The 22,701-nt window shown below is 40.0% G+C and overlaps 1 protein-coding gene across 10 annotated transcripts in view; it reads left to right on the forward strand.

Annotated features, from left to right (window-relative positions):
- slmapa (sarcolemma associated protein a) overlaps nt 1-22,701 on the forward strand; it is a 59,867-nt gene that overhangs the window by 18,099 nt on the left and 19,067 nt on the right. For 3 of the 10 annotated variants that reach the window (XM_051414045.1, XM_051414046.1, XM_051414044.1), the window contains 12 exons: nt 2,117-2,264; nt 3,645-3,717; nt 12,558-12,594; nt 15,349-15,411; nt 16,092-16,187; nt 16,694-16,765; nt 16,897-17,037; nt 17,459-17,596; nt 17,848-18,016; nt 18,367-18,417; nt 20,219-20,365; nt 22,024-22,089. In XM_051414045.1, coding sequence (XP_051270005.1) covers nt 2,117-2,264; nt 3,645-3,717; nt 12,558-12,594; nt 15,349-15,411; nt 16,092-16,187; nt 16,694-16,765; nt 16,897-17,037; nt 17,459-17,596; nt 17,848-18,016; nt 18,367-18,417; nt 20,219-20,365; nt 22,024-22,089 — 1,201 coding nt within the window. Of the gene's footprint in view, nt 1-2,116; nt 2,265-3,644; nt 3,718-5,751; nt 5,982-12,557; nt 12,595-15,348; nt 15,412-16,091; nt 16,188-16,693; nt 16,766-16,896; nt 17,038-17,458; nt 17,597-17,847; nt 18,017-18,366; nt 18,418-20,218; nt 20,366-22,023; nt 22,090-22,701 lie in introns of those variants that run through there. The other 7 variants (XM_051414054.1, XM_051414048.1, XM_051414050.1 and 4 more) reach the window with 5 other exon arrangements.

A 22,701-nucleotide genomic window follows, 5' to 3' on the forward strand; every position in this document is an offset into this window, starting at 1 on the left:
TTGTTCTTACTTGCATTTTTTAAATGCTGTTGTCACTGTCAACATGTCAAATGCTTTAATAGAAAGTATGTGTCAAAGACAAGTGACAGACTGATGTCTGAGCCTAAACCAGCAGTCTGCTGCTCACAGGGAGAGAGAGAGAGAGAGAGGGAGGGAGAGAGAGAGGGAGAGAGAGAGGGAGAGAGAGAGAGAGAGAGAGAGAGAGAGGGGGAGAGAGAGAGAGAGAGAGAGAGCATATGTGTGGTATGTGACGCATAGTGTGTGTGAGTGTGTTGTTGCTGGGTGAAAAGCTCTATAGTTAGGTCCCTCCCCCCCTGTCTCCAGGTTACCATGGGGACAGGAGGTAACTGTCTGTGTGTGCGTGTGTACGTTTGTATGTGTGTGTGTGTATGTATAGCTATCATGATCTGTGAATTGGTTGGTTTTCATAGCACACTGCAGTCGGATAAACGGCGAAGTGAAGAAGTCCGTCTCGGCAGCTCTCTCTTTCTCTCTGTCCTCTTGTTTTTAGCTTTTTCTTTCGTCAGTCCCTCCTTCCTCTCCTCAGTGTTCAGTCTGAGTGTCTCTCTGTGTCTCTGGGAGATGGACAGTGGGTTTCAGTCATGACGGAGAGCTGAGAGCTGATGAATGAAACTCCTGGAACGACAAACAGACAGACAGGCCTCAGGCATCCAGATCAGATCGCTCACTGTGTGTGTGTGTGTGGTGTAATTTATACCTTCTGTGTCTGTGCTAGTATTAGGTTTATGTTTGTATGTTTGCTTTTAATTATTGTTTGTCTGTACACATGCAGTATTTTGTCTGATGTGTATGTTTTCAGTGTGTGTGTGTGTGACTTAATTTCTATGTCTGTGAATATATACTTGTTTTCAGTGTATGTGTGTTTTCTGGAGGATATGTGAATGAAATTGTTGATGTGGTTCTCGCTGTTTGTGTTTAACTTTGGTTGTTGTTGTCATCATCCTTGTGGATTTGTGCCATGTTACTGTGTGTAATTGCTTTTTAAAATAACGTGAAATGTTGTCATATTGTCTGTATCATTGTATATTTCTGGGCTGTGAACTACAGTGTAGCTTCAGGATTAAATTATAAATAACTAGTCACACAGCCCTGAAAGTAATGACGATTGGACAATAGTAATGCGCCACAATTAATGAAGAGATGTTTTGACAGGATAACTGTTAAACCAGATCACAGGATACTTGAAATTATTACTCCCTCTTTAGACATAAAGATTTAATATTTCAAAAACTTCCCGTAGCTGTACGTTGTTGGCAACGTGCCAACATTAGCACAACATGCAGTCACTCTATGGTGAATGTAAATGAAACACTGGAACCGAAAGACCCGCCGGCGTCCATTACATTAATTGATCGGGACTAATTCAGGTTCCTGGTCTGCTAGAAGAGAAACAGAAAGTTTGTTTATCGGACAAGGACGATGTGTTGTTCCACCGTTGTGCAATACATACATGTTTGTGTGCTTTGAATGTTTAATTGTTGCAAAGGTGGCAAAGGTTTTAGCATAGAGAAATGCTTTTCAGTTGTAAAGCCTATTGTGACCTGTTGCCTTTTGGGAAAGGGTTCAGTGTGTAATACAGAAATGTTTTTAAAAGATTCCCCTTTTCTCATAATGAAAATATTATACCAAAGTTGCCAGTGGGCAAAATGTTTCCTCAGTCCCCAGGAAGAGGATTTTGTCAGTCTTTGATACCTCCTGGCTTCTCTGTTCAGAATAAATGAAAAGGAACAATCCCCATGCTTAACCCCCCGAGCTCACACTAAAACGGGTATAAACCGAACCACCCGAACAGACCCGTGTACTGTTATACCCCTATGGCAGCTCTTGGCTGCTGTCATATGGCATAAGCACTAGTATGATGTATAGAGTTTATAAATTACTATTGACAATTGTGAACTTTAATGATGAGCTGCAGCTGAATGTTTACTGTCATCCTCTATTGTATTTTTACTCTCCCTTCTGTCACGCTCCTTAATGGTTTGAAATCGATTCTACTTTATTTTAATTATAACAGCCTGCTCTGTTGTTTTAGTGATTGTGTAGTCTTCATAGATGTCTTCACACGGTTCTCACCTGCTGTGTTTGTGTGTGTCAGTTCTACCTGCAGGACACTAAAAGCAGCAATGGGACGTTCATCAACAGCCAGAGGTTGAGCCGCGGCTCGGAGGAGAGTCCGCCCTGCGAGGTTCTCTCCGGCGACATCATTCAGTTTGGCGTCGACGTCACTGAGAACACCCGCAAAGGTACGTGCATATACTGAATATATTTCCACACAGTAACGTATAAAAATAAATAACTCTATTTCACAGTATGCTGAGAGAGATGCAGAATGGAAAGAATAAAACGAACATGGTTGCAGCGAGGTAGAACAGAGAGAGGCTTTTCCCCTTCTTCTACCAGCCTTGTAGATGATGATGCACACATACAAACTGAAATAATTACACTTGACTAACCCTCAAGGGTACCTAAGGGCTCAGTTTGCTTAGGTCATGGACTACATGCTTTGCATAGCAGATATTGAGGTCAAATTTTCAGCTCCACTAATACTCCTTTCATTCTGGAGACCCAAGGCGCATTCAACCTGCATTGGACTTCATTCATATGAGACTACTATTACAGGTTAATGTGTGAGCATCGCTGTTACTCCACTCTATAATTCCAAACACAACACTGCTAAACCACAGAATTACATTAGATAAAATGCCACCAAATAAAAGTTGTAGCTCATTTTCACAGGAAGAGTATAATAAATGTCTAGTGTGGCAGGTTTTTGTTCTTCAGCTACAAATCCAGTCAGGCAGCTATTGGTTTCCATTCATTAACAATATGAAAATGAATTATCAGGTTCTTGAAACATGCTTGAGTTATATTATCCGTCACAATGATCCATCCAGTCGACACGTCGAAGTGTCCTTCATCAAGACACTGAACCAGGATCCCATGTGTGTGTGTGTGTGTGTGTGTGTATATGTGGGCAAAAAATCTCTTTGGACAAAAGCTTCTTCCAAGTATACGTGGCGGGGGGAGCGCACACACAGCTCCTCATGTGTTTTTCTTTGTCAGTTATCAGTTTTCTATGATGTTGTATCTTGTTTTGGGGAGCCAAAGACAAATTTCCACCAGAGTGGAAAATCAAAATATGTTCTATTCTGCAGCAATCATTGGAATAATCTTACAATCAGTGCAGAGAGCAGCTCTTTAGAGTTTGCTCCCCCACACCAACATTCTTTATAGTGTGAACAGTACAGTAGTCTTATTGTCAGCACTAGTTTTAAAGGACCAGTGTGTAGGATTTAGTGGCATCTAGCTGTGAAGCTGCAGATTGAAACCATTTGAATACACCACAGCCTTCTAAACGTGTAAGAGAAACTACTGTGGTCTTATTTTCAGGTACATACAATTCTAAAAATATTATACTATATGATTTAAAAAAAGCTGTAGTTAATTTTTATTTTAAAGCTGGTGTGTGCAAGTGTTGTTCAGGACTTCTTTTTACACTCTCCATGCTCACCGATGATGGAGAACCTTTTGCAGAACTCCAGTTTCTCCCAATATGATGTTGACTCAGAACTGGTAACCAGTACTGAACTGTTAACATGGTGGTTGTCTGTCTGTTTTTCCAGTCACTCATGGCTGCATCGTGTCAACAATCAAACTCTTCCTACCTGATGGGATGGAGGCACGCCGACGAAGCGAGTAAGCATTTTCATTGGTTAACACTGATCCATGAATCTTTCATATTGATCCCTCACCAATTGTAACAAAACTTTCTCCGCTGGGAGACGGCTTGATGAAAGATTTTTGATTTGTTACTGCTTGTTAATGCAACATTATATTGGACAGTTGAAACAGTTTCTGATGGTATTAATAGTTCTGTGGTTACTGTAAAGGATGCTGTTACTGCCTGTCTGGTTGCTTTCTCTCTCACTCTCTCACTCACTCACACACACACACACACCAAATTTCTGCTGGAATAGTGATGTGATTAGTGTCAGTCTAGTTGTTGATGAGGATTTTGTTAACAAGCTGTGAGAGGTGTGTGTGTGTGTGTGTGTGTGTGTGTGTGTGTGTGTGTGTGTGTGTGTGTGTGTGTGTGTGTGTGTGTGTGTGTGTGTGTGTGTGTGTGTGTGTGTGTGTGTGTGTGTTCTTTTGTGATGAACCATTTGAAAACTGTTGATGCTGTTGGACAAGTGGTCATTTGATGTTTACATGAGTTCATGCTGAGGGTTGGAGAATGATGGATATTCAGTTCACATATTATATTTCTACAAATATACGGTGTGTGTGTGTGTGTGTGTGTGTGTACAATTAAATGGACCGTAGAAGACGAGCAGCTGACCCAGCATGGAACTTCCTACTGTACTGGGAGTCCCACCTGTGTCTGTGTGTGTGTGTCTCAGTTTGTAACTGGCTACTGTAGATACCATGTGGAATCTGTGTGTGTGTGTGATGCTGGGGCATGGTGCCACGGTGGGCAGTGCCATCTGCTGCCCTGCTATCCAGCTTTCAGTCTGGAAAACACAGACGAGCATCCTGACCTTGCTGAAATAAAGAGTTCTGGGTCTGTTCTGCTCCCTGCTGTCTGCCTTGGCAAACGAAGAGTTGACTTCCTACGACCGCTTGCATATTTCTCGATGCAGCTCTGTCTCTATAAAGTGCAGCTGGAGAGAGAGAGAGAGAGTGATATGAAGCTAAATCAGACAGATTTATTAATAGCTGAAGAATGTTTCTGCTTCCTGGCGTTAGCATTAGCTGTCTGGAGGTCTGCCAGATACAACTTTGTGCGTTCGCCCTCTGTGTGTGAGCAAACCTGATTAAATGTTATCTTTCATTATAACTGCGGGTGTGAACCCAAAAACACAAAAGATTAATTTACCTTTTCTTTTTTTGCATTTTTTAAACTTCAGAGCACTAAAACATGTGGCAGCAGTGTCCTTCAAATATCTGCGGTCTCAGCTCCCTGCAGCCACCTCCTTTAGATGTATCTTAAAAACCCATATTATTGTGTTTTCCATCTAATACAAAACACCTGCTGTGACATCACTGATTGGGGTGTGGCCAGAGAAACGTGCTGCAGCAGCTTTCTACCTCTGTCTGATTGACTGTCATTCTGTCACGTTATTACTATGAATGAGGTGAGAACAACACAACAGTATTCAATTCACAAGTTAGAGCAAGTTGTAAATTTGAGCTCTTACTGTGGTTTATGTAATGTCTCACAGTTCCTGTTTCTGTAAAAGGAAGCAGGTGACTTTGTTTTTTTGTTTTTTTTTGTGAATAATATTTCTAGCCGGTAAAAATATGACTCTGTGATAATGAATCCAGACCTGTTTCAGGTTTAACCACCATTGTTTATCTCCTGTCACTGTTTGGTTCATGGCAATAGTTTCCCTTTGTTTCCCTTATCAGTCTTCCTTAAACCAGCCACACTGTCACACAGACACTCATGATCAAGAGTATGTTTCATTTTCAGGACCATTGCTCTCCTCCAGGTGAGTGGAGCTTTTGAATGTCGGCTTGTAGATTGATGAGCCTTAGAAAAATATCTCCGCCCCTCTCATTCAATGGCAGGTTAGTTATCCACCACACCTTTATCCTCCCACATACCATAAACCCAGTAAAGAGCTATAGCTGCTGCAGAGAGGAGTTTATTCCCTCACAATGAGTGCCAGGAGGGGTGGAGCTAAGTTAAAGGAAGAAAATCATCTGTTTTGCTCGGAGGAAGGGAGGAGCAAAGAGTAGAAAGAAAGAAAGAAAGTTTGTGTTATGGGACGATTCCGCTCACGCTGTGGAAAAAAGAAGAATCAGCTGCTTGACCTGAAACTAGGAGAAAATAATGAAGTAACAAGGAAGAATCCATTTTCTCACAGGAGTAGCTGAGTCAGGCTGAGATAGAGGCCGAACAGTGAACTTTGTCCTGACACACTGTGGCTGACGCACACAGGAAGGAGACCTGACAGGTAACGTCTCTGTTGTCAGGATTTTTAACTTCACATGGTGCTGATCAAGTGAGGGCATGCTGCTGATTGTTCATGGAGCTTTATAGCTAAATACTAATTTAATGAAGATTTGTGTTACAGCACGGTGTGAGGTTTGAACTGTTGATTGTATTTGTTATAAGGGCAGCGAGGGATCTATGTCCTGTCATAAAATATAGCTGGAAGTCTGAAGTGCTTGATATTTGCTCTAGAACATACGATACAGACCTGGTTTCTTGTGGTATGTTCAGATGACTGTTAGGTTTGCTGTTCATTCTGTCTGCAGGCAAAAACATGAGACATCAAACCGAAGTAGCAGCTGTGTGGAAAGCATCCATTACTCTTTTGTTGTTTTTGTATATACAGTAGTTGTTGCTTTATAAACGGGACTGTTTTTTTGTACAAATCTGCAAGTAGAGAGATCCTCTTAGACTGGTGTCCCCAGGGATCAGGGTCAGGCGTTGTTTGAAATTCTTTGAGACTAGTGTTCATATGTTTTGGTGTAGACTGAGCTGCACTAACGATTATTTTCATAATCAGTTTCATTATTTGTCAGTTGTTTTTATGAGTCTCTTATTTGTTTAGTCTAACAGCAGTCCAGAAAAAGGTGAAAAGTGTGGAAAGTCTTCAAATGTTTGGTTTTTGAACTATTTGCTGGACAAAATAAAATATTTTTTTCTGTTTTCCCAACAATATCTTTTATCAGTGTCTTCAAACAATGTCCAAATTCTAAAGAAGCAAATGTGTTCACATCCATAATGAGAGGTAATATCAAAAACAAATATGCTAAAGTCAAAAATTTAAATTGTGTCCTACATGTGAAAGATAATAACAATCATTAAGAAAATAAATAGGAAAAAAGTTTTTCTGCTTTTTAAAAGGGTTCCCTTACTGTTCACTTCGTTATATTCACGTCATATCTCCGATATTTGTATATCGATGCCAAACCCGGAGATAATTTACATGAAACAAAACCATCAAATAACAGAAGCTCAGATAGTTCAGGCAACTGCAAAGAGATTTCTACCTCTATACTGCATTCGTCACATTATAAATCTACATACTCTATATATCCAAATGTTTCAGAGAGAGATTGTGTATCTTTTGATAATGTAATCTTTTCCAGAGGTAGAGTTATGGACAGTTCTTTAATCCAATTATTGAACTTTGGTGTTTGTCCAAGAGCGTGAGCTCTGAGTGAGTGAGTCTTATTGCAATAAACAAAGATTCATATTCAGTTTACACTTATATAAAACAGAGAAAGGCACCCTATCGTTCCATTTTCAGAAGTTTTTCAGAAGTTGAAAATTGCTCATGTTTCTGATTTTTATTTTTATTTTTTATTTATTTTATTTTTTTTTCTGAGTTCGGTCAGTGCCAAATAAACATTGAAGCCATTTGTGGGTGCAGGTCAAAATGTTCTCCAGGACCGCTTCACGAGTCCTCCACGACAGGTCTGAGCTTTGGTGTGATTGTAAAACCTGTTCAGTGGTAGAAATATCTGAGCAGGGCACAGATGGAAACTACTGCAAGTGTTTTCCATCATCAGTCTCTGCTGGACCACATGCAAAACACACTCAGCTAAATCTGATGTGGATGACTGATTCCTGTGGACCGGCTGCGCTTAATGTGTGTGTGTGTGTGTGTGTGTGTAGGCAGACTTGATGTTCTTGTGAGCCATAGTTGAAGAGCTGTGAATTTAGGTCATGTTATGCTGTAGACTTTTTCCATCTATTTAAAATGTGTTATTTTGGAGCAGTGCTGGTCTGGTCTTTGCAGTCAGTGTTAAATGATGACTGAAAATTAGTGATTTGTTTCGTGTAGACTGAGCCTGCTATGGACACCAGCTGTGGAGCTTTGAGTTCAGTTTCCACGACACCCTGAAGTTTGAGCCTCTATGCATCATCGGCAAGACTAGAACAGGGGACGATATGGTTAGGATCTTAGACCCGGTAGGATGCCACAGCATGTTTTTTCACGTGTAGAGTCTACAGTCTCCGTCTCTACTGTTTAGCCTGTTAGCATGCTAGCTGAGGCCGATGGGAATGTGATTAGTGTTGCATGTATTTGGTCATGAATCACCAAGATGATTATCTTTCATCCTGATGGGAACATGAATGGCAATCCACTTGAGGAACATCTCCCAAAATCATCAGGATACATTGTCTGGGAATCATGAATGTCTGTATACAGTTTCATGGAAAACCATTCAACACTTGTTGAGATATTTCAGTCTGGATCGAAGTGGTTAACCGACTGAATGACAAAAAGACCAACGTTGTCCCTTATCCCTAGAGCAATGCTACCTGCATGGCTACCGCTGTTTGCCTTGTTTAATGACCTCTATCTGAAACATTCCTGTTTGTGAAATAGATTTGAAACACAAGTAAAAACCGAGCAATCAGTTCAGGTCATATGAAGCCCCTGCATACAGGTTGTCAGATTCCTACTGTGGCAAAAGGGCTATTTAATTCATGAACTGGAAAAAAATAAATAAATGAGATGAAATTATGAACAGGGGGCCTCCTGCTGCGATGATGCTGTTTGAGTGACAGAGCAGCTGCCGGCTGTGATGATAAATAAAACAACATTATGCACAGTGATTGCCGTGGGGATGAAAGATTAAAGCGTGACAGACCGCTGTGACTGAATGAATGTAGCAAAAACAAATTATTGAAACCACACGGTAAGATGGACTAATAAAGGACAAGAGTACCTTTTCAGGAAGTCCGACCACCAGTGTCCAGCACTCAGAAAGACGTTGGAAGAATAAAGTGCTACAAAATAACTACTTAATTGCTGGTATGCAGCGTAAATGTATTATTTTATTTGACCCTGGGAAAAAAGACCAACAATTCACTAAACATCTAAAAAGCAATTTTTTTTATCCTGTTTTATCAAAAGTACACCCAGTTTCATTCTAGTAACCCTTTTACAACGTATACTGAAAGTAATTATGATTTCTGTAACATTAATTTAATTGATTCTACTATGTGAAATGTAGCTTGAAATGATCTGATGTCACAGCTCACAGAGAGAGATTAGATAAAAGAGATTATAAATAAGTCTTGTCCCGTTTGAGACCGTGATATTTTTGTAAGACGAGGATTCCTGGAGGATACTTGCAGTTCTTCTGGAGTGTCAGGTGATCAACAGGCAGCAGAGCTCATTGTAATGCAGCTCTGATATGAAAACACTTAACTCAGCACATTAAAATCACGGAAAGTCTCTGGTGTTTACTGTGATGGATGATGTTTCTCTGTGGAAGCAGTTTGTCACACTGAAGGAGAACAGCAGCAGCAGAAACCCTGATCCCTGCAGAGAAGCTGCACTGTTGGTGCTTAAAGTATAAAAGTCCTTTAGGTAATCACTAATAAAAGCACTCTTCCCACCTCATCCCTTTATTTTCTGCCTACATCTCTGCCTGATTAATAACAACTGCCAGAGTTTCAGTATTAGCAGCTGTTTTCTTTTGTTTGACTTAACCTTTAGTAGAGTAGATTTAAACTCTGTTCTGTTGGACTGTATCTTTCTTGGTCTCTCTATTGTTCTGCTCCTAGAGTAGAAACATTATGAGATTATAACCAGGATCGGATTGCTACGGCTATTTGTTAATCCAGCAGTTTTAGTATTTAGTTACTACCAGCTACACCCAAACTAGTGATTTACTAAATCTGGTTGCATCATTAAAACTAAAGGAATGTCTTAGTGAGTAAAGACCTTAGCAACGTCTAAATCGGAAACATAACTTCCAGAAATAAACTTCTGACGGAGCAAAGAAAGCAGGATATTTAAATCCATTGACAATCTTTTTTAATTGTATTTATTGGCATGTCTAGTTAAAATCTTTGATGTTGGTTAATGAAGGTTATTGACACTTATTATTGTCTTAGGGCCTACATACTATAACTCTTAATATCTATAACTATCTAACTATACTATACCATTATATTATTTTTATTATACTGTTATTAAACAGCATTTTGAGCCAACATTCAGGTCAGATATGTCAACAATATATTACTACTTTTACCAAACAGGATATATATTAGCAAGCTAATTTTGTCACTTGGTTCAGGAAGTTGTGTGGCGTACATATTTAGTTACTAATATCTACGTGTGTGCTGCAGACCAAAGTGAATAAATGAGAGTAAATCTCCACTTAGTCATATTGTGAATAGGGTAATGTTGAGCTACAACCAGCTGGTGCAACTTGCTCCTGATACAGATGATAAAACATTCTGATATTAATACACAGTGTTTTCTGTGTTCATGTTCTAGCCATGTCTCTGTGTCTGTGTGTTTGCTCCGTGTGCTCTGGATTCAATCCGAATGTGAGGTTGAATTGTGTATTTGTCAGCCCGGTGATAGACTGGTGACCCCACCTCTCGCCCATTGTCGGCTGGGATAAACTGCAGCCCCCCTGTAGCCTTGCAAAAGATACATGAATGTAATTAAATGGTGGGCAACATGAAATCAAAGTTGTGTATTATAAATATAGTCAGTACACAACTATTTCAAATATTTGAATATGAATGTCTGCGGTGTTTAATTTGAATTAACTGAGAGAAGGTTGTGTTATTTCCTCATAGCTGCTGTCCAGGCTCTCGCAGTGTGCTGGTTGGTAGTTACTCATTAACAGAGTTTGGTTATATTTCTCCCAGAGTGAAGTTTATCTTCATTCCTGAACTCTGACTGTTTCCAGGTAAATTCTGGATTATCTTCACCCCCACTAAAACAAACCTGTCTGACCTTGTGTTGCTGTACGATACTGTACTTTGGATAAATATATCCAGAGATCAAGTTCATGCAGGGCTGAAACTGAAGGTGGCCAGTTTTCCCCACAGTGTGACTCATGTCTGCTGTTGTTTGAGTGCTTTGTGGACCAAAAAAAGATGGATAGATTCTAATGTTTTTGCTCTGACGCATTAAATCTGATTTTCTTTGTTTTTAAATCACCATCTATGCAGCGACAGTCATAACTCTTATCAGTGTTAATTTGATTGATACCTCATAGAGAATGGTGGACTGTGGTGTATCTGATTTTCTTCTTGTAAACTAGAGTTTTTTGTTTCTTATACTCACAATTATACCTATTGGAAATAAAGTTAGCCGTTTAAAATAAATGTTATGAATAACAATAAATCAATAAATCTGTAGGTTAAGGTTCACAGGGTTTTATTAGCACCTCACACTTTAGTTTGTGAGTGAATCGATTGATTGGATTTTCTATGTGGAATATTGTCAGTCACAGCTGATCATATGTAGAGTGCTTTAAATGTACTCTTGGACTCTGATTGATGGTACATTATTGGTGCATTGTTGTGACTGACCGAGCTATCTGAAGGCAAACGTTGTATGATTTGTAAAGCTGACATTGTGCATTTCTGAAGCCTGGCCTCAGGATGCTCTGTATGAGTGTCACATCCCTCATTGACTTTAACTGTACTTTAGAGATCCCCTCCAGACTTTGTTTCAAGACACAGACAAATTGTCTGCTTGGAACAGTAATGTGTGTCTGATATGTTTTAAATACAGTCTGCACTAGGGCTACACATTATGGTAAAAACATCATATTGCTTATATCTTGACATAAGATTCACAATTAGTGTGGGAATTATAATTTTTGCATCACACATTTATATTTCAATAAAAAAAAAAAAAGAAAACTAAAAATGATGGTGATGTGAGATTTTTGTTGTCTGTAACATGTTTTCTTAAATCTGGAGAGCAAGATTTGTAGGCCAGAGCATCTCTGCAGCACTACTACTCTATTATAATGCTGTGCTTTTTACCTGTATCAAAACATTGCAGCTCTCACAATTTGCATATTGCTTCTGCGATTTGCATATTTTAATTTCAGTAATGTTTTTCGATTAATTGTGCGGCTCTAATTTCCACATTAAAATCCTTAAAAAATGCATCTGCTCCTTCTCCAAGATGTCTCCTCACTGTAAAGTCCTTTCTCAGTGTTTGTGCACTGGTGGCTGCAAGGTTTTACATCACGCTTTCATACTGGACCAGATGACCAGTTGTTCCTCTGTGTGCATTCAGTACAGCATTTCCTCTTGATTTTACACGGAGGGGTGCACAAAATAGCAAAAACAACTAACAGTTGGGTGAAGCTCGTAATGTTTCGTTTTGTTGGGACCATTACAGGTGTTGACTGAACGTGATGGTTGTCTGTGAAGCTGTAGTCTAACTGTTGTTAAGTAGGTCCTCTTAAATGTGTGTGTGTGTATCAGTATTTTTGAGTAAATCTGGAGAAAAAAAGGAGAAAATCAGTGTATTCATGGAAGATAATTATCTGAATCCAGGGAAGTCTATATTGATATTTAAATGTCCTCGAGGCAACGCGGAGCAGAGGAAGTTGAGATGTTGTTTCTCCCCTCAAGAACTACGACATTGAGATTAGTTTTTCGTTTAACAACGAGGTGAAAAACGAGACCTTCAAGAACCATTTCTTCTTCTTCTGTCGCCGTGGTTACTCCATGTGTGTTTTCCTCCCTGCTGTTTCCATGGTGACAAACTGTTTTCTCTTCTCTTCTCCTCTTTCAGTGTCATCCAGACTCCGTTACCACTACCTGTAGACAAGGTAAGAGCAGAAGTGTGTGTGTGAGAGTGTGTGTGTGTGAGAGTGTGTGAGAGAGAGGTGTGTGTGTGTGTGTGTGTGTGTGTGTGTGTGTGTGTGTGTGTGTGTGTGTGTGTGTGTGTGTTCTGTCCCGTGTGCAAGTTGTTGATCTCTGTCTCAGATTTACATCTATGCATGCTCCTCAGTGACCGGGCTGAGCTTGTGTTGGGCAGTTTTACACACATAAGTAGTGATTGCAGACACACACACAGTGAGTGGAGTAGTCAGCTGATAGAGGAATGCAGGGATTGCTGCCAGTTTCTGCTGCCGCACTACAGAAGTCTTTCATGTGGATCAGGGGGCCAAGTTTTCTTTTTTCTCCCACCATTCACCCAGAGTGCTTTGTGTCTTTAGGTGTCTACAAAACTAAAGTCCAACTGAAATTACATTGCATTTTTCTCTGATAGCACGCATGTCTGTAAATCACTGTTTGTTCTTTGAGAATAATTAGGTACTAATGAGGAGATATTTTTATTATCTATTTTTTGGTTGTATGATACGTGAATGTTCCTCCATGTAGATGAGACCTTATTTTGATACCGCCAATCAAATTTAGCATAAAGTAGTAACTAAGGATGTAACCATAAACTCAATTTACGATTTGATACGATTCACAATATGGTTTTCTTATTAATTTTTTATAATAAAATCAGATTGAAGACTTGTTATGACTATGAAAAGATTCTTTTATTTCCCAGACAAAAATTTGCTAAATATATTTTATCTATTTTCTTTATCAAATTATAGAATCCTTCTTTATTTCTGAGGTTGAGTATAAACTGTGTATTGTAAAAGTTAACCGAAGTCTTTGCACCTTGATACCACGATATATATCACAACACATTTTTCATCTCATTGATTTGAATCTTGACACATTTGTATCGCAGTTTAACTCTTGCGATTCATATCTTTGCATTCGTAGCAGTAACGTCTGTGTTATAGAGCGTCACACTGAGTCAGACAGCAGCCTGCTACACAACAACAACCCACATTTGCTTTCCTGCAAAAGTTTCCTTATCTTACAAACGAAGAATGCACATCTTGCCCTGGACGTTAGCTTGTTGAACGAGCGTCTGTAGTCCAGACAATTCAATGCTGCTAACTTTACGCTGTCTTCCAATGACATGTAGGCTACGTGTATCATTAACAGTTAATTTAAAAAACATCTTGACATTATTTATGACTACAAAAAGGGATGACTAAATGTTATTTTAGTGTAACTTTAAATGTTTGTTCTCCAATGGTAAAAACATTGGCCTATTTGTTTTCTGTCCGGAGCTGAAACAGGACTCTGATACTGTAGAATCTGGAGGATGTTCTCTTTATGTTGCTTTGGGGTTACAAGAACATATTTATAATGTTGTTTTTGATCAGATAGTCCTGATGAATGGAAATTGTGAAAGAAACCAAAACTTTTAGCTTCTTTTGTTAAATGAAAAAAAGTGTTTTGTAGATATGTTTATTTACATTGTTTACGCTTAGGTGGCAGGCTAATTGTCCATACTGTACTTTACCACACTGTACTATATTGGCTTTCTCTGCTGCCTTTCTCTGTTCTGTGTTTCCCTCCAACAGTGAGAACAACAGGGCCTCAGTGTAACCTGTCTGAGGAATGTAGGCTAGAGCTGACAGTGTGTGTGTGTGTGTGTGTGTGTGTGTGTGTGTGTGTGTGTGTGTGTGTGTGTGTGTGTGTGTGTGTGTGTGTGTGTGTGTGTCATGGAGGAGCTGTGATTAGATTTGAACCACTTCTCTAACATAATTAAGTGTCCTAAAGCAGAATCCTTGCACTTCCGGGGTCTGAAAAGACAGAATCACAAACTGAATCACGCTCTCAGACACACACACACACACACACTGACACACACACACCCAGGCTGTCACATTGACCTAAGGTGGAAGTTATTGAATGCACCGACAGAATGTGTGGTTTTTGAACACACCACGTATTGCTGTGTTTTCAATACAGTACACTCAAGATCAGTGTCTGAAATAGGCAAAGTTGTGGTTGTGGTCACCAAACGGGTCACGATAGACTTGCTTTCAGCAACGTCAGTCTTTTTTAACATGTAGTTGCAACACCATCAGGTGAGGAATAGTTTAACATATTCAGATGGATATGAATCTCATGTCTGCGTGTTAAGTTCATAGCTGGAGTGGAGCTTAGCATAAAGACTAGAAACAGGGGGAACTGATAGCCTGCCTCTGTCCTAACTTTAAAAATACAACAAATGTAACTTAAAACAGGAGTCATATTCTTTAAATGGCCAAGTAAAGCTGATCCTGGTTCTGATTCCCCAAAGCTCACTGATCAGTAATGTTGAGTCTATTTTCGTTTAGTCTATATACAACTGGAAATGTAGAAAACAAAGTTGGTGGTTTTAGGGGCAGTTTTGTGCTTGAACTACTGTTTTAAGATGGACACATGCTTGGACAGATGACCGCTGTATAGTTGTGTAAAACTGGCCCACTGGTACTACTGTATACTCTATATATGTTCATGCTCATCCCCAGTGCTACTGAGTTCTATCATCATAATACTTAAAACTGTGAGTGTGTGTGGGTGTGTGTGAGACTTAAATGCATTCATGTATTTCTTCCCTGGCTTTTGACCTCTGTGGTTTTTCCTCCCTTTGTCCACCTTCAGCTCAAACACAAGGCTGACTTAACTTAAGACAACTATCAATAAGTTACCATGGTGTGTCTGTGTGTATTTTCTAGGTTGCAGCCAACACTCCCAGTATGTATTCTCAGGAACTGTTCCAGCTCTCCCAGTATCTACAGGTAACACACTGACACCTACTGGTCATTCTGCAAAACTACACTTAAAATAATGTGTCAGACATGCAAGTTGTTTCTTCATTAGTCATCAGACATGTTTTAACACATTTAACATTTTAATATTTAACTGCTGTGAACATTTTCAGTGTCTTCTGCAGAGTAGGGTAGCAACTGTGCTCGGTTCTTTGTAGTGATCTGAGATGCCGTTGTCTCGTTAATTAGAACTGACTTAATTATACAGCCCAAAGCGTATATCATCTGCATTAAACCCAATTCAGAATTATACCAATAAAGAACCCATCAGACAGTCCGATACATTACAGGAGAGGAGATTTCCTTTTTATCTCTGATCAGTGAAGCACAAATAATCTAAAGCTGGTTGAAGTGCCAGGAAATCTTTTCTAAAAACATACTTAAACTCTTCTTTTTGACTTATGATGGACAAAAGAAAGAGCCCTGATCTTTAAGGAGAGACACCGTTTTTCAAAGCAACGCGAGTCAACAATTTGAACACAGATTTCTTGAAAATGGTTTAATGTTTACAGACGAACATGTTTAAAATAAAAATGTAGACTTTGTTCTCTGCGCCATAAGTGGACCCTGTTGCTTTTGTTCTTGCTGATTTTCTTTGTTTCTCATTGGTTACCTCTCTCTCTCACTCTCTTCCTGTCTCTCTCTACCAGGAGGCCTTACACAGAGAGCAGATGTTGGAGCAGAAGCTTGCCACTCTGCAGCGTCTGTTAGCCAACACTCAGGAGGCCTCAGAGAGCAGCTGGCAGGTAGGAAATATCATTATCATACTTAAACCCTGTACTGTAACACAGAGAGGTACAAATGTCAGGATAGGTCTTCTACATGCTGGTGGTTATGTTAAAAAGGTAATCGCACTAATCACTTAATTAATGTAGTATATGATGAACCATTTTACCGTTTTGGGGTTGTGTTTCCTGTAGTCACATGCTGATATCTATACATTCAGCACCTGTATTGTATTGTTGTGGTTATGTCAAGTGGAAATGACACGGTCCAACTTGTGAATACCATTAATCTCAAAATCAAAGTCATTACTTGGAAATTTATTTTCAGTGATTAAGTGTCTGTAGAGAAAACAAATATGCCTCAGCTCAGTGCAGATCTTTTTTGTAGGATATCTAAACCATAATTTAATGTTGTATGGATTGTGCACTTAGTAATTTACTCTAATAACTCTGCATGGGAGAGTTTTCCCATTATTCCCTGTTATCTCAACTGACATGAACAAATACGTTGCGTGTGTCTTCACCAGGCTCTGATCGATGAAGACCGTCTGCTCTCCCGACTGGAGGTGATGGGCAGTCAGCTACAGGCTTACTCTAAGGTAACACACACACTGATGTGGCTCTGTCACAATATCTGATGATATAAATAACAAATTATCCTATAATAAATGGATAAATGTCAAATCAAATTGATAATCCTCTTTAAAAAAAAAATCCTCTCCTCTCACAGTCCCAGACGGAGGAAGGGATGCGTAAGGAGCTTTTGGCTCTTCAGGAGGACAAACACAACTATGAGACGACAGCGAAGGAGTCTCTGAGGAGAGTGTTGCAGGAGAAGATCGAGGTGGTCAGGAAGCTGTCAGAGGTGGAGGTAGGACTCCTATTATAGGGCTTTCCCATCGGCACTTTTGGCCGCGCCAAGTCTCTTTGTGCTCAGCTCTCAGTTCTTTTGCAGCTTCTAACTGAATCTCTGTGGTTTCAAGTTTAGTTTCTCTCTCTATAGGAGTTGTGTTAAGTTACTGCTCATGAAAACCCAACATTTCCTGATTGTGCTGCTTCATAATTAAAGCTTTACATAACCTTGGACTTTTATTGGGAAGAATTTATTGGGAATGTGTGTATCACCGAATTAGTGGAGCTTAGTTAGCGACTATTCTTCAATGAAAACAAGTCTACATACTGCAGGGAGGAAGGTGGCCATGTTTATTTTTGCTCTAGAACATAACCACTGTGAGTCATGGGGCTATTGTTTTGGTGAAACTGAAATGTTGTTTGTTTCTGTTGTGCTGCAGCGCTCGCTCAGTAACACAGAGGATGAGTGCACACACTTGAAGGAGATGTCTGAGAGGGGCCAGGAAGAGCTGAGGGAGCTCGCCAACAAGTACAACGCCGCCGTCAACGAGATCAAAGAGCTCACTGACAAAATTAAGGTACCTGCACAGACATTGCAATGGTGGTATATGTTACTCTGAATGACGTAGGATTTAATTTCCCTGCCACAGTACTTGATTTAGCAATGAATCATCTTGAAACAAAATGTTTTTTTTTAATACTGTATGGTGTTTAATTGTATTTTTAAACACTAATAGTTTTTATTTTATCACATTTCTCTCCCTGTCTCTGTCTACCCTTCCTCCCTTTTACCCTCTCCTCCATCTCTCCTCCATCTCTCCTCCTCCAGGCGGCGGAGGGCCGGCAGGAGGAGCTGACCCAGCGGGGAGCAACGGAGAAGAGGGAGTTGGAGCTGCGGATTGAGGAGATGGAGGAGAAGGAGCAGGTTCTCCAGGCTCGCATCGAAGCTCTGCAGGCCGACAACGACTTCACCAACGAGAGGCTCGCCGCTCTGCAGGGTACACACGTGTACACACGTGTACACACACACACACGTGTACACACACACACACGTGTACACACACACACGTACACACACACACACACACACACACACACACACACACACACACACACACACACACACACACACACACACACACACACACACACACTCTCACTGTCCTGACCTAACTTTTAACAAACTGACTGCACACTGCAAGCCAATCACGTTCACTCCCTGGTCATCACAAGATTTACCATAATAGCCAGTGGCCCGGTCAGAAAATGTCTTTGACCAATCAGGAGGCTCGGCTGGGACTTCATGTCAGTCAACGCTTCTCTCTGCTGTTGTTGTTGTTGTTTACAGTGCGGTTAGAACAGCTACAAGAGAAAAGCATTAAAGAGAACAACAGTCTGGGTGAGTCCACACGTCTCTGGTCTGCTCTGGGACACTCGTCCTCTTCGCCGCTGTTTTTCTCTTCTGTGGTCTCTAACTTCACTTCCTCATCCTGCACTAATGATGCATGACAAGTTCCTGCATGATGTCCACATAACTTCCTGTTGCTTGCTGCTCTCTTTGCCCTCTATGTTAATCTGTCTCTCTGTCTGTCACAGTGGAAGTCTGGCTCTTCTTCTGTTTTGGTCTTGTTTATGGTAGCTTGGTGTCCGGCCCTCAGGTGTCCTCTGGTAGTTTAAGGGGATGTGTAATGTTGATTCTTGTTCAGTTGAGATATTTTCCTGAATCCATGAGAATTAAAGCCCACATAAGCCGTCAGTACATTTCTGTTAAGATCTTAAATCATTCAGAGACAACCAACTGTCACTTTTCTCTGATTTACATTCAGAAATCTCAACACAGTCACACAGGCAGCTGAGTATTACAGCAGCTCTGCTGCCTTTGGCAAGATAAATCATAGTCATCTCTTCAAATTTTAGGACATTTAATACAGAAATGCCCACCAATACTCTTAACTTTAACATAAAAATTTATCAAATAAACATTTTTGATAAGGATCCCTCAAATTTGCAACTAAGATATCTAGATAAAGTGTCACTGGAAATGGTGTCCATGCTGATGTACTCATCGGGCTATAAATGGGAATTTGCAGGCATAGTAAGACTTTGTTAAATGTATTACGTTCATAGCGTGCAAAAATACCAGAAATGCTATGGGATTAGTGCATTGCAGCAATCTGTGACTCCAATACCACATGTATGTGTTGTGTTAAGTGTGCAGTGGTACAGGGAATGGGAATAGATCACGCTAGTGGATGATTTAGATAATTGTGCACAAGTACAATCATTCAGTACAGGTGCTGTCATTCCAGTATCTTACTGTTTATTGACTGTTTTCAGTGAGCACCATTAGCTGTAATTAATATAACTCTTGTTCATCCTGTGTAATCACAGGTCTAGTTTTCAGGGATATTTACATATACAGGATACATCTGTACCATAGATGTATTGTATGTAGAGAACTGAAGTCCTATTCATCACATTCATTCCAACGAAAGTTACTTACCAGGTACATACGCTGGCATAGGTTCTTTAGACTTACATGTTTATGGCCTCGTAGTGCAGAAGGATTCAGATCATTCTCTGTCTGAAAATACTGTACTGATACGGCTCGTTGAGATTTATTTATTTTTATTGCACCTAAATATTATTATTGTTTAAATTATAATTTCTTTTATAATCATTGTGTATAGAGAGAGTCTCAATCAAAGTCATGTGACTGGCAATTTTAACGGTGGCCGCTATTATTATAAAACCGCCAGCCCCAGCTCCCAGGATCAGCACCGGGCCGTTTCAGGATTCAAACGTGATCTTTGAATGAGAGGATGCTTTGTGTAACCTCTGGGTGTGGCTGTTTCAGAAGAGACGGGTTGTCTCTGGGACATGGTGGCACTCTGTGGAACCTGAACAGGTCTTTATTGGGCTTTTCTGGACAATCTGGGTCGTTTCCATGGTTGCCAAACTGTCCACTGCTTTGTTTTTCTTCTTCTGGGGGAGAAAGAGCTTTTGGGCACTGATTGACTTCTGGTGATTGAATGACAACACTGAATATGAATGCTGGAGGTGACTGTCTCACCGCTCACTTCGCCACAGTAGCCACTTTGTGAAGGAACCTGCCGTCATTTGGACTCTGTTCTCAACATGTGTTTGGCTGGTAAAGTTTCGACAAAATCGTGTATATATCTGATCTGGTCACATGACAGATGTCGACACTGTCTCCCACGGACCGGTAGAGGAGCCTGTCGAGGACAAACAAAGCCTGCAGACACCTGAGAGCCAGGAAGAAGACGTGGATGAGGACGATACAGACACCGATGATGGTGCAGTTGGTGAAGATGAAGATATTCATGGTAGTTAGTTTGATTATCATAATAATAGACAGTTTATTTATATTATAGCACTGTTCCAAAGCAGGTTTACAGAAAAAAAGAAAACGGTCGTATAGAATACAGTACAATTAGGAAAGAATAATCTATTATAACAATTTAAAACATTGCAGAATAAAATTCTATTCAATTAATAGATATATTGGAATAATGCAAAAATCAAACCTATAAAATTTGATTTTTATAAAAAACTGATCATGGACCTAACCTGTATGAGGTGATTCCTGACATTATATTAAATATTTGTTCTAGCTTTCATCAGAAATGTTTAACATTTGATCCATAGAAATATTTCTTTGATCTTAATACCTTATAGTCTCATTTTAAGTTTATACTTTAAATGTACTGTTATTTAGTCGTTGTAGTTAATGACAGCCCTGGATCATGACCATACTTGGGACTACACGGGTTGTTTGGTTTAAATTAGGCTAAAAAAATAATACCACTTGTCAGAAGTTGTTCTAGGCATGTTGTAGGGACGATAAAGAAGCTGAACCTTTTTTTTGATGCTGCTCATTTTCTGCACAGATAATGTTGTCAGCTGGAGCACTTTATTAAATCTACAGTATTGTTAAGTCTAATTTGTTTTGTAGGAGATTGTTAATGTTTTTTATTTCTGGGGAGCAGATTTCCCTGAAGTTTTGACTCTGATTCTGAAGTTGTGAGTCTGCACTCAGAAGCAGAAACTCTTCCTCATTTAAAATAATGAGATGACTGGATTTTTCCATTAAGTTGTAGTGTAATTGAGTTTAAGCGGTTGGGCTAGTTAATTCCACATTTTGTTGGTAATTTGTTGTAAGTTACTGGGAGACAGAAGTTTTACGCCTCAGCTGTCTGTCTGCTGTCCGCCTGTCCACATCCTGTCTGTCGTTACAGTGTGGTGGCACCTGTCCAGAACCACTGTAAAATACCTGCCATGTATGGCTTTGATTTCTGCCCTCTCCGTTTGTTCTACAGCATCTATCTGTCCGTGTAGTTATCTATCTCTCTGTAACTTACAGTTCTGTCATGCTTTCTACCTGCTTGTATCTGTCTGTCCTTCCTCTTGTCACGATATCTGTCCTCTCTGTCTGTCTTCGGCTCTTTATATCTCGTCCTCTCTAAAACAGGGTTGGGTATCGAGAGAACTGAATTGGGACCAGTTCATTAGGAAAGATGTTTTTTTGATTCTGCTTATCGATTCCAGAAAATACATTTTGACCCTCTTCGGTGTACACGACTGGATATACATGCATCAGTGTGTATGTATGTGTATGTGGGCAAAATGAGGGTTTATGAGTGATTAAACTGTAAAATATTGCACAGTAAGAATTGAATGCAAAGAGGAAGTCTAATGGTAGGACCAGAGGGAGAAAAATAATTAGTGGAAACAATTGAACTCAAGTAATGCACGGTAAGGCAGATTTTACTACTTTTACCAAAAAATAATCCCAAAAATGACAACTGGCAGCATCAGTCTGTTTCAAATAGAGGATGTTTGTCTCCAACATATTTTCTTCCCATTCTTAGATAATAAGATTCAGTCAGATTGAGGCATTGATGAGCAGAATCAACAAGAGATAAATACCCAACTCCACTCTGATAGTCATCATAGTAACGTCAGTGCTCTGTGTTTCTATCAGACAACTGTCATGTTAACAACAGCGGAGGAGACTCGACTAGAATCCAACAGTTGATTGAGTGTCCGCGTGAGTACAAACATTCATTCCTGCTGTGCACTGACACACACACACACACACACACACACACACACACACACAGAAACACATACACATGCTTGTTTACTTTTGTCACTTTTGTGGCCATTACATAGACTTGCATTCATGTCCTGGAGACTTACCCAAACCATAACTACTACATGCCTAACCCCTAACCCTTACCATAACCACTGACTCAAAAATCTGCTCCTTTTGTGATTGGGGTGCCTTTTACAGCTTTTGCTGTCCCCAATGAACTGGTCTTTAGTCTGAAATGTGTCCCTGAAGTAATCCTAAAGCTGCATTCACATGGATTTGGGGAGACGTTAGATGGACCGCACCTTCTGGACGGCACAGGAAAAACAAACTATCGCACAGAATGGCTGGACGGCAAAACAAAATGCATGATATGATGTTGCTATGGTGATGTTGTATCGTTTACAAAGAAGTAATGAAATATAAATATAATTTATTCCTTATAAGCATGTCGTCCAGATTGCGTAGGACGCAGTCTACCGTTACTGTTGCCAGTATTCAGCCTCACCTAATTTTACCGTCTGGTTTGCCATCTACCATCTGCCTGAATCCATGTGATTGCTGTAG

Source organism: Dicentrarchus labrax, unplaced genomic scaffold (assembly GCF_905237075.1).
Source record: "Dicentrarchus labrax unplaced genomic scaffold, dlabrax2021, whole genome shotgun sequence".
NCBI lineage: Eukaryota > Metazoa > Chordata > Actinopteri > Moronidae > Dicentrarchus > Dicentrarchus labrax.